This window comes from Notamacropus eugenii, chromosome 7, assembly GCF_028372415.1.
Source record: "Notamacropus eugenii isolate mMacEug1 chromosome 7, mMacEug1.pri_v2, whole genome shotgun sequence".
Lineage (NCBI taxonomy): Eukaryota > Metazoa > Chordata > Mammalia > Diprotodontia > Macropodidae > Notamacropus > Notamacropus eugenii.
This window is the reverse complement of record NC_092878.1, coordinates 50,753,049-50,766,224: the sequence shown is the minus strand read 5'-3', so window position 1 is coordinate 50,766,224 and position 13,176 is coordinate 50,753,049. Positions and strand designations below refer to the sequence as shown.

General features: G+C 38.3%; 1 protein-coding gene across 4 annotated transcripts in view; it reads right to left on the bottom strand.

The window, feature by feature from the left end:
• The window catches only part of NPAS3 (neuronal PAS domain protein 3), a 1,140,225-nt gene that overhangs the window by 332,584 nt on the left and 794,465 nt on the right, over positions 1-13,176 (bottom strand). For all 4 annotated transcript variants that reach the window (XM_072624932.1, XM_072624933.1, XM_072624934.1 and 1 more), the window contains one exon: positions 7,229-7,318. In XM_072624932.1, the coding sequence (XP_072481033.1) occupies positions 7,229-7,318 (90 nt within the window). The remainder of the gene's footprint in view (positions 1-7,228; positions 7,319-13,176) is intronic.

Genomic DNA, 13,176 nt, shown 5'->3' with positions numbered 1-13,176 from the left:
GTGGGATTGCTGAGATTATCTCTGTCAAGCACTTGGACAGCGTGCAGTCAAATGATGCATCATGCAGTCATTTTCGGGGGGGAAAAATCAATTTCTTCACCAGGTCGCTATTTGCTTTTCAAAGTGCCCTTGTAGGCCTTCACCACCAAGCATTTATCAATTTAAATGTTGTAAATTGATAATGTGCCACTGCGCCTTGTACTGTTTCTGAATTATTTGGATACTTATATTTTCTCAATGGTCGCGAAACCCTCAGTGTCTTTGTATTTGAAAGGATATTTTTCTTTGTTACACCAAAAAGTGATGAACTTTTTTATGTTGGCCATATAAGAAAATAAAAGTATATATACATATGTGTATGTATCAACATATGTATGCATATATACATACATGTAAATACACATGTGCATGTATGTGTATATACATATATATACACATGCATATACACATACATGTATAGATGTGTATAGATTTATGTGTATGTACACATGTATACTATATGTGTACGTGCATTCATATATTGGATATGTGCAAATATGTGCATGCATATATATGCATGTGTATATATACATATACGTATACATGTATATGTGTGTGTTCATGTGTGTATATGCACATACACATACATACACTCAAGGGAGAAACAATACTTTGCTCCAAAAAATTTCAGGGCTTTTTTTTTTTTTAAACTTATTAAGTTTATGTTTATTTGGAAGGTTAAAAAAAAAACGTAAGGAGCCATAAGCCAAACGATAATTGCAAAACTGCATGTGTTCACTTACTGAATTAACCCCAGTCAACAGAGCTTCAGAAAATTTAGAATAACAAATGTAAAAATTCTAACAGCTTTGTCATGAGGGGCTTTCCTGTCTTGAAATAATACCTTTTTGTCTTTATATAAGTCTAGCTCTCTAGGATGCTTCAATGACAATCATGAGTTATATACCTTGTAAGAAAAGCTAACGCCACCTCCTCCTTAAGACCCCTCCTCCGAAATAGAAATATATATCTTTTACAGGTACAGAACCTCAACTTGATTTGCATCAGAAAACAAGACACAACAAAACAAAACAGGTAGAGGAGAGTAGTTGAGGCTTGTGTTGCAGAAATGCAAAAGAAATACATGTGTGTTGCAAAGCATCTTAACCGCCAGTGATTTATTGGCCCTCAGCCAAGTTATCAGGGGAATCTAATTCTTCTTTATTATTCAAATAAACCACATTTGGCACCATGGTTCCCTTTCAGAATGGCTGCACAAATAGACTGAGTACTGTCATTTATTTGACCTTGTACTGGTGTGCCAGAGCTATAATTTTATTTGCCATTCTGGAGAACAAATGCGGAGAAATCCAAAATCTGGAGATACATCACCCTATGGAGAGAGGTGTTCAGGCTGCATATCCCTGTCTGCTGACCTCACCACTTTGTCCCTTTTTTTTTAAGACCAAAATTTCAAGCAACCATTTATCCCCTTTGCCCTTGACCTCTATCTACTCTTATTAGATCTGTGGCTGTACTCTCCCTTTTCCATAAGCTTCCTTGAAACAAAGCAATTTGTAACCTTGCCTGTTTCTATCTTGTGACTGGTCTTATGGAAAGGAAATAGTTTATATGGGGTCAGGGATGGTGTACAAAGAAGAAAAATGAGAGATTTTTATAATACGCTTACTGGATATTGGTGCCAATGGAGGGGCGTGGAGATTAGATCTTACTTCCAGGAATCCAAGAGTAGGTATAGTTGGCTGGTTGGCCTATGATATAGTCTAGTGATATTAAAACTACAGAAAAAATAAAATTAATCTAATTTATTTCAAATATGAATTGTCTTTTATACTAGGCTCTATGACAACCACAAAGCCATTAGCTGTCAGATTCGTATAAGGATCATTTCATACACAGCATTGTTGGAACAAAATAGTTTAGAAAATGTTAGCATATTTGCATGTTCTCATTAAGACTGTTTCCTCTCTGTCTTCCTTGCTCCCCCTCTTCTTTAAGATACTAGGATTTGGAGCTAGAACAAGGGATCTTAGGGATTAGCAATTGTGTAAAGGGAAAGAGTCCTTCCTCCACCACTTCTATTTGTGTGACCCTGGGTAAGTCACCTAAATTCTCTGGGCTTCAGTTTCCTCATCTGCCTAAATGATCTCTCCAGTTCTAAATTTATGATTCCATATTATGCAGCTAGGTACCATGGTACGCAGAGTGCTGGACCTGAAGTCCAGAAGGAGTTCACATTTAACTGCAGACATTTTCTAGCTGAGTGACCTTGGGCAAGTCACTTAATCCTATTTGCTTCAGTTTCCTCACCTGTAAAAATAAGCTAGAGAAGGAAATGGCAAACCACTTCAGTATCTTCTCCAAGAGATCCCCCAAATGGGGTTACGAAGAGTCTAACACAACTGAAAACAACTGAACAACAAAAAAATTCTACAGGGGTCACTTCTAGATCTAACACTGAGTCTATAAAGGACCCTTCCATCTCTCAATCCTATGATCCAGTGCAAGATCTCCACCTCCACCTCCCCCTATTTTACAGATGAGGAAAGTGAATCTCTGAGATGTTAAGAGAGCTCCACTAAACTTTTTAGCTGATTTTTGGAATCTCTGTAGGCTACTTTTTTTTTTTAAATGCAGGTTCCTCTAAAAAAATTTTTTAAGAAACCTGAAAGAAAAACATCATTGACCTTGCTGGTACCTGGAGTTCTACTTCTTAGCCTTTGAGAAAGGTAAAAACATTCTGTACTGGAGAGCCAAAACAAGTTTCCCAAGGAAAACTAGAGTTTAGGGTGTTGGTGAGATTGCTTGCATTAAATGATGGTGATTCATGTGACCATAATTATTTCTCAGACAAGTGTGTGTGTGTATGTGTGTGTGTGTGTTTGTCCTTTGTTGCTGCAGAAGACCATGCCATCAGAGAAATGATGACATGACTTGCACTTGACTTTGTTTTGAGTGAGGGAGGGCTGTGCAGGTCACCAGCCTCACTTCTCCAGAGCCATCTGAATCCACTGACCAGATATTCATCAGGATGACTGGAGATGACCCAGGATGAGGCAGTTCCACACTCGCACACAGCTAGTGAGTGTCAAGTGTGTGAGGTGAGATTTGAACTCAGGTCTTCCTGACTCCTGCACTGGTACTCTATCCACCTAGCTGCCCCTATTTCTCAGATAACAGACAGTACCGATGGAGGCAAATCAGCCCATCTTCATCTAAGTCTTATCCTCACCTGCAGAGGTAGCTGTGAAAGGAGGGGCTGCCGTTGTTTTTGGCAATGGAGCATTGAGTAGGAATGCTACTCTAATTACTTGTGAAGGCTTGGGCAAGATGCTTGTGAAAATAATATACAGCTTCTTGTGTGTTCTTTTAGGTTGGGCTCCTTGGTGTCCTTCATTCTTTGGGGGGAATTTCACAAGATAGGTTATTGTTCATACTTGCAGTGAAGTGGAATCCACTTGTTTTCCTTTCCTTCCTCTCTTAGCTTGTCCTGCTTCTCCTAGTTGTCTCTAGTTACAGTGAGAACCTTGATATTACCCTGCAGAGTCTGAGGATGTCATGTCAGGGAGAAGCGCTGCTTGGACAAAGTAATTAAACCCCCATATACACTAACTACAGCTGATATTTGGGGATCTTGTCTTTAGATTGAACCTTGGGTTGAACGACTGTCCCCAATTATAGAAATTACACTTATTCCTAATCTGCAATCTACTTCTTAGAATTTAGTTTAAATATGTAGCTTTAGCTACGTGGGTGTATATATATCTATATACATATGATATAAGCATATATTTTACATACACTTATATTTCATATATATGTATACCAATTACAGTGTCAAAAGGCTAGCAATGTGGGTTCAGACATCATCAGACTCAATTTCATTGACATCATAGCAAGTTCATCTCTGGGAATACTTTAACGAAAATGACTGTCCTGCACATTTCTTAGACATTAGCAGCTGTTGCTCTGGCCCAACAGAGTGTAAAAGAGAAAAACAGATTTGGCAGCCTTTGCAGTAATGTAACAAAGCATGACTCAATGGATCTTTTCCCCATCCTTTCCTAGGCATATGGATTTTAAAAACCTGTATACCTCTAAACACTTCAGAAAAAACCCAAGAAATTAAGAAAAGATAAAACTGGTGGTTTAAAATCATAGTTCCAATAACATATAACAACTTGCCAATCTGTCCTATTATTTGACAGAATCTGTGTAGGAGCTGTCCTCCACATCTGAATTTGGATCTTAAGCTAACAGCGTCATTTACAAAGGAAAAGACTGTGGGAAGGAGATATGTTTCTAGTGTGTATCTAACAATCCTCGTTGGTTCCACATTAGTGTCAGGAATTCAACAAAATACCATCTCTTCTTCCTTTAATAATTTTCAAAAAAAAATTGATGAGAATGGAAGTAAGGAGAGATTGCTTAGATATTTATGATGAAGCCTCAAGAAAGAACCAATGCTTTATGAAGACTAACTGGGATCTACTGGAGCACCATTTCCTTTCATTTCATTTCACTGATGAAACCCTAAGAGCCCTGACGTGGTCACTGAAGAAAGATAGCAGGGCTATTCCTCAATTACTTACTTAGGATTCCAATTTTTCTCTAAGCTTTTATTTTATTAACCTCAAATAGCGAACATTCACATAGCGCTTTAAGATTAACAAGGTACTTTACGTACATTACTTCATCGATCTATCCCCAAATCTTTGTTTAGGATTTTTTCTCCCTAGCCCTGAGCATTAGTACCTGAGACTTACCATATTCGTCTAATATTCATATGACCTCAATCTTCTCTTTGATTTTTGTGCCCCAGATACCTCAATGATCATATATGTAAAGAAGCCCCAGAAGGCAGTGGAGCCCTTTTTGCTGCCTTAACATTTCCCTATTCTATTCAATCATGCTGCCAAATAAAGACTTATGCTCTACTTTTCATCTTTACCTGTTCATTTGACAGCTTCCACCAAAGATTCTGAATGTGACTCAAACAGATGAAGGCAACAGGATGCATGCAGTCCATATTTTACTGGACAGTCATCTAATTTAAGGAGCAATATCCAGAAACATGTTTTTGTCTAAAGACTAGGATTGCCTGTGTAGGAGATGCCAAATACTGTAACGGGTCCACATAACTATTTTATTTAGCAGAAGTTCAACAATTTGACACAGATTTAGGGTAAATATAGAACCGATGACTATGGCTGAAAAGCAGTGGAATCAAATGCTTTTAAGGAGAAACTAGCACAGGGTTAAAGCCAAATTTTTCTTGAACAGATGATATTTCAGATGGCCACACTATTCCAGATGCATCAATTTCCTTGAAAATCCAATCCATATATGTGCATATGCTGTGCTGGCAGGGGGACTGACTGAAATGGCCAAAACCCAAGAGCTAATATTCTTTTGGCCAGAATAATGCAATTATTATTTTCCTAGCTATCAGTCTAAGCATACAGAGCCATCTGTTATGCAAAGCAAACATACACATCTCAATTACAGAAAATGCAGTTGCCTTGACAGAATTTGGATTACCCCACTAACCAGGGCTGTAAAATTTGTTTTAAGCGACTGTATAATGGATGCCTTTCAGGAGTTCTATAATTAGCATTTACCTGCTTAAGCTAATTATTCATCCTTCTTCTTTACTGGCTTATTAAACTTTGTTGGATACTATGCATAAAACAGATTAATACAAGAGTAATATAATCATAAACACCCCAGTTCTGGAGTTTGACAGTGTTAGCAAGATGGTAGCACACCAGTTTCAAAATCGGAGAGCCTTGATACCGAGTCCCAAACAGATTAGGGCAAGGATTAAAGTCTATTACAAAACTAGGGGCTTTAATGAGACACAAGAATACTAATATTGAATTAACAATAGCTCGGTTTCTATTTCTATCACTTGGCTTGCTAAAACCTGAAGAAAATACCATCACTTGGACGTGATACAGGCAGGAGTTAAAAAAAACTCATCCGGATTCTTACCAGATCACAAACTTCCTCTCCTCCTACCTCACCTCCCACCCAAATTTCAAATATCCTTCTTCATTATTCTGATATGCCTTTCTTGATTTATCTATTACACAGCAAATTCCCTGGCAACCAAGAGATTCCAACCGTGCCAGTAACCTCCTTAAAAATGGTGCCAACTTTCAGGAGCAATGAGTCCAGGGTGGGCCACTGTTAAAGAAGAGAGAGACAAATTTTATCTCCATCTCTATCTCCATGGGGCAAATGGGTTAGAAGTAGATGATCCAACTTGGCAGATCATTGCACAAATCTGCACGTATGTGTGTGTACATGTTTACATATATACACACATCTTGCCTTTTGGCTGTGACTCTACAATGCCAAGCATCAAAACGAATAGGGCCGAATTCAGCCAATCATCCTGACACTTCCAAATATCCAGATGTTTGGCATTGCAATAGATAAAACATCCAGATAATTAGCTTAATTTTTCACTTTTTGTCAGGCCATCTTGGCATTCTGTTGACAAAACCTGTATTCCTCACTCAAATCATACTAAATTTCAGGTTTTTCATGATAAAAGATGAAGAAGCAATGTACAGGGGCTCCCCCCCACCTCCTCCCCAACTGCTGCCCTGCCCCCACTATTTTCTTTCTTTTAACCTCTGACAAACATGTGTTAGTAATTAAGCAGCAGAAACAAAATAAGTAACTATCTTATTTTATCAAATTGTCTTTCAGCATTAAGGAACATTTGCAAAGGCAGCAAAATATGTCCTTGCTGAAACCCTCCTCACAACACATTTTAATGGTCTCTTTCAGCATTTCTTGACTCCAAATGACTCTCTGTCATTGTGTCAGCTCCCAGGATAATGCAGGGTACTCCATAAACATCCGGTAATAGGACACCAGGGAAGCACTATTAGTGTGTCCCTCTCCTACTGGGCACAGAGGTTTCAAAGTTCAAAACAACTGAGGGAAGAAACTCCATTTGTTCTCAATAAATTAATAATGATTCTTTGGGTGGGGGGGCATGCAGGGGGAAAGTTTTCAAGCCCAAGTTTATTTCAGAACAGTCAATCCTGACACACTGGCTTCTCAATGAGCACGCAGAAAGAGTTGGGAGATACCATTAAATAATACATTTGATAATTCATGTGAAGCAGAATATTCCTTGAAGAATGCAAAAAGCCTATGAGAGAAACCATTCACACAATCACCTTTCAGAATTTATTTTTGTTTTACTTACTTGGGAGAGGCCTAGGTAGATGGAGACAGTTTCTGAAATGTACAAAAATTTTCCTTCTTGATTTAGTGCAAATACGAATCCGTCCAGAGACTGCAGAAGAAAAAAGAAGAAAGACAGGTATAAATCGACTGATATTTAGCAAAGGGTCATATTGGTCACCGACTAAGACAAAAGCAAGACAAGCTGATTTCAGAGCATTGCATCTTTGCTCAGTAACTGTTCCTATCTGGTGTTCCCTTTCATATTTTTTTGGCATTGCATGGAATGCGAAGGAATAAAGTGCCTGAATTTACTGTAAAAATTCATTTATTGGAGGGGAGGGGATTCTTACATGAGATATTTCATGAGATCATGAGATATTTCACAATGTATAAAAATGAGAAATTCCAGATGCTATGAAATACTTCCCTTGCATTTTGTGATTTCATTATTATTCAGATGAAAATAGCCAAACTCTCTGTTAGTCAACTTTAAGAGGAATGGAAATCATCTTAAGGGGAGTCTTGAGTAAGAGGGACAAAAGAAAAGAACCAAGTAAAGGATAACTATACGTAGAGAAAGTCAGCTCTCCACTTTACATCTCAATAATTCGGTAATTAATAGAGGATTATATGCCATTTCCTCCATGTTTCTATGGCGCAATAACTAACAAACCAAGTCAACAGATTAGGCACCAGTATGCTGATGGGTGTCTCCATCACAATCTCACCACTTTGATTTTTTACATGCAAAACTCTACATTAAGGTTGAGATCCAGTTTTCATTACAACTCCTTAAATGAAGATGGGATGAGGAGTAGGAGTGGGGGGGGTGGGGGAAGGGTGAGACAACACACATTAATCCGTAAGTCCTGAAACCTCACTGCAGTTTCCAAATGAAGGCTGCATTTTCAATTTAATGAATGGTATAAATCACCGTGGACTCAGATGGGAATATTCCACTAAAATTGAGAATAAACTTGCTTTAAATTCTTACACTGCAAGTAGGGGCTATTTTATGCTCTGAATCACTTCCACACCCCTCATTGTGCATTATTTCTCTAACAAGGTACCATAGAGGTAAACATGCTTTACTTTACCATGGAAAAACAATAATTATGAAGTTATAAAGATTGGTAATATTAATAGAGCATATGAATCTGAAAATATTTGGACTACCACATTGTCCTCCAGGAGACACATAGAAACTCATATCTAGTGAGAGTAAATGGAATTTTTTTTTAGTAAGGAGAAGATGACAGAAGTATATGCAAAACCAGAAAGAAATATACTCTCCCCAAATCTCTGTCATAATTTTAGCCTCTTTAAAATATTGAATGGTATGTTCTGAGCAGTTTTATTGTTTTTCTCACTCTGCTTCCTGATTAATTTCTGCCCTGCTGCTGGTTCCCACCTCTGGTTTAATAGTTGGGGGAAACAGTTCAAAGTCTGCATTGGGGGTGGGGAGGACAAGAGAATAAGTCACATGAAGAACAATTATACGGCAAAGAGGGTCCATTGAAAAACAAAGACTCCCTAATTTATATTTATAAAGTTATAAAATACAAATCGACCTAGAGTTTCCTTGTTACAATATTTGTACTGTCAAAACAGCTGACAACCTCTTGGAAAAAAAGTCAATGTTTTCAAATAATTACCATGTGTGGTAGGCAGATTGGAATCAGAGACCCAGGTTCAAAATCTACCTCTGCTGAACTATGGGTATGACCTTGAGCAGGCTGCTTAATTCCACTAGGCTTCCGATTTTCCTCATCTGAAAAATGAAGGTGCTTCTGAGATTCCTTTCAGCTCTGGCTCTATGATATTTTGATTCTATATATCAAATTGAAAATCAGTAATGGGAGATAAATCCAAGACAAGATAACGAGGTAATTCATACATTCTCTCTCACACTCCTATAGGACAAGGGAAGAAGGCTTAGCTTTCTTGTGTTAAGAAAGGTATACTGTAGGAGTCTTGGGCTCCAGAGACAAGAAAAGGACCATGAAGAAGCAAAACATCTGAGCCTAGGAAGCTTTTTAAAAAACTGGCCAGCTTTGTTTTAGCAGCAAACAAACAAACGAAACACGGTAACAACAAAGCACAGGTTCTAATTTCCTGGGGAGATTGCAGGGAAGCTGTGTCCACATTACACAAAAACATTCCATCATCTAAGTAACAAAAAGTCTACAGGTTTGGTATAAACGCGGGTCACAGATTGTTCAGATGTTACAGAGATGGCTTGACCGGATTTTTCCCATTTTTAAAAGAAAAAAAAAATTCTGTTATAGTTCGATCATTGTTCAGTCATGCCCAAGTCTCTGTGACCCCATTTGGGGTTTTCTCTGCAGAGATCTTGGAGTGGTTTGCCATTTCCTTCTCCAGCTCATTTTCTAGATGAGGAAACTGAGGCAAACTGGGTTAAGTGACTTGCCCAGGGTCATACAGATAGTATTTCACAGACAAGAGGCATCTTGCATTTCTATGTCTCAAGTTTGAGTACCTTCAAAGTATAAAACTAGTCACAGTCATTAAACATGGGCCTACTTCTAATGAGTTAGTATTTCCATAAAGCTTTAAGATGCACAAAATACTTTACAAATACCTTTTACACCTGATCCTCCCAACAACCCTGGGAGACAGGTACTATTAGTACGATCTCCATTTTACAGACAAGGAAACTGAGGCAAATAGAAGTTAAATGACTTGCCCAAAGTCACACAGCTAGTACCTATCTGAAGCAAGTTTCAAAATTGTTTCTTCCTGACTCCAATCAAATAGATTAATAGCTCTAGAGGAAAAGTTGATGGGCTCATGAATTTAGAGGAAGAAGCAACCTTAGGAATCATTTTATAGATGAACCAAAGCACAGAGACACTAAGTGATTTGCCCCAAGTAACACAGGCAAGTAAGTAGCAGAGCCAGCACTTGAACTCAGCTCCTCTGACTGCAGAGGCGATTTCCACTGAGCCATGCTGCTCACAGGGCCATGGTTTTTCTCTACTGTGGCAATAAGTATGACTATATTACCATCATCCCTACCCCCACCTCCACCTCCATGCCAGGTTTTTTGGGGGAGGGAAATAATATGTTAGGTAGCTCCTGGGAGAAGTTCCAGAATGCCTTCAAAGCTAGTTGGAATTTGGATGTTTCTGATCTCAAGAGGGTAGGTGGGGGGAGAAAATATTTCATCAGTTAGACTCAGGAACCAAATGTGATTAATCTGAACGTTCTGTGGCATTAATTTTTTTTCTGATTTGAGAAAGCCATTATGTACAGTGCTGTTTCAATCACTGCAGGCTACTTTTTAATTTTTTTTAAACTGCCCACTGTTTTCAACAGGCGCCAATTAAGATTCTGGGGTCAAAGGGTTAATTACATCTTCTTACCCACTATGTAGAATTTTCTGATTATTAACCAAGGTTGGATTAAGATGAAAAAGAACCAACACAAATGTTAATGCTTGTGCCTCCTCCAGAAGATTTATTATAATACCATGCTGAAATCTATATGCTTTCCTCAAAGCAGTTGGAGAACAAAAAAATCTTCGCAGAAATGGTAAAACAGACGTTTTAAAGGCATACAGTATCTGATTTATCAAAACAGTTTTCTTATTATTAAAAAAACAGTCCTAAGTTATTCAGAGAGGGTTGAAAGATGTCTTTTGTCCCATCCCGGTAAGAGTATATGGTGTCCACTCTGGAAATGAGGTTGAGATGTAGACGTCATTGGCTATAAGACCTCTGGATAATGATGCCAGTAATTATAATTTTTATCCTCTGACATTAGTGTAACATACAAAATGTAAGGCAAAATTTCTTAACCTCTCCCTTCATCCCTCCCCCCACCCTGAACAGCTGAGCTCCCCTAACTATATCTGTCAGACAAAGTGTATGAGACTTATTGTTCCATTATGATTAAGGGTATACTGATGTCCAATGCATTGTGCTAAGTGGTTTATATTTGTCAGTTTTGACCCAGCTATTTTTGTATATCCCTTCCAACCAAATTTCACACAGTGAAATTTTACTCTGGTTCCCTTAGAGGGGGAACTATCCCCATCTATCAAACTACCCCTGAAATCTCTAATGCTTTCTAGTATATGCCAATGCAGGGGGAAAAAATCCTGTTACTGTGACCTAACTCCAGTTAGAGTGAAGAATTACCAGTAGGCTAGGTTATTTTAATGACAGATTATTTTAAACTAAGCCTTCACCATCTGTTCCACCCCCTAATTATGAATGCAAAAAGAACATATTTCACAATTACATCAGTAAAAAGTAAGATATACGTGATTTAAATGCATGCATGTGTTCTTTGTCCAATGCACCATGCATCTGTGATGTTCTTACAATTTAGCCTCATCGTTGTCAGGGATTGGGGGATGTGGGGGGAGGGAATGCCCATCCATGATAAAGTAGATTCACTGATATACTCAACTTTTTCCCTGGCAAACACATCTTCTTAATTAGAGTTTTTCACTGTTACGACATAATGATATTATGACAAGAGCTGAGCATTAATTTGAGGATGGTGTCTATCATCCAGTAGGTATGGAGTATTAGATAACTGTTACAACAGTTTTTGCTGGCATTAAGGCAAGGCAGTATGGTGTAGTGGATAGAGGTCCAACCTTGGAGCCAGGAAAACATGGGCTCAAGTACTGCCTTAGGGACATACTATAGCTGTATGGCCACAGACATATTAACCTCTCAGTGTTTTTAGGAAACTCTTTAAGTCTAGAACCTATAGAGGAGATGTCCATCTGTATCAGTAGAGGGAATTTACATACTGGAAGTTCCCCCATGTCAATGAGATCAGAAGTCCTGAACACTAACAAAAATAAAGAGAGTGGACAGAATGCCATGTCTATAGTCAGGAAGATTCTTCTTCCTGAGTTCAAATCTAGCCCCAGATGCTTATCAGCTATGTTACCCTGGGTAAGTCACCCTGTTTGCCTCAGTTTCCTCATCTGTAAAATGAACTGGAGAAGGAAATGGCAAACCACTCTAGTATCTTTGCCAAGAAAACCCCAAATGGGGTCACAAAGAGTCAGACGTGACCGAAAAACGACTGAGAAAACAACATGATATAAAAATTCATCTAGTCACCTGAGTAAAAGATTGTCATCAGAAATACATAACAATTCTACCAAACAGCTTTCTTGGTTTTTATTTAAAAAAAAGGTAGAAGAGCTTGGGAATAAGCATTTGTTAAGTACTTATTATGTGAAAAGAGCTTTACAGTCCTTGTTTCATTTGATCACACCTTAATCACTGAATACCATAGCATTATATAGTACCATTATGTGGTATTAGATCATGCTCTATCCACTGTGCCACTTAGCTGCCTCTAACTCAAGCTTGACAAATACAAAACATCACTTTTCTGTGTAGTAAAGATAGTGTGGAGGTTTTCATTTCATGACACTGTTTCAAAAATGGATAAAAGAGGTGAGGCTAGGGGAAAGAAGTTCCATGGGTTTCATGAGGCCGAACTACAGCAACTTTTTACAAGACCCCCTTGAGTTACCATGCATATCCTACCATGACTTTTAGGAAGTAACGGCAGGCTACTAATACAGACTGCATTCCTGAAAACTTCAAGGAGATGTTGGCTTTCACAAGGAGCTAGAGACTGGATCCCAAGTGCGTCAGCTTGGACTTGGGGTCCCCAAGTTGTGTTTTTATGATCTGGGCTTTAACAATCAACATGCAAAAATGAAAGCTATATTCATGGAAATAATCCAAAAAGTGTATTTTTCTCGAAGTAGATAAGAAGTTTGGGCTTTTATGTAACTCTTAGGAATCTCTATAAGCATTCTGTTTAACATGTCACTTTCCTTCCCTGCCTGACAAACCAAGTATACAAAGGATAGTAGTTTCATATTTTAATGCACAAGCAGCTACCTCAAAATGTTGACCAAGTTTGGGGTCCTATAGAGCAAATCCTACCTAATCACATAACCAA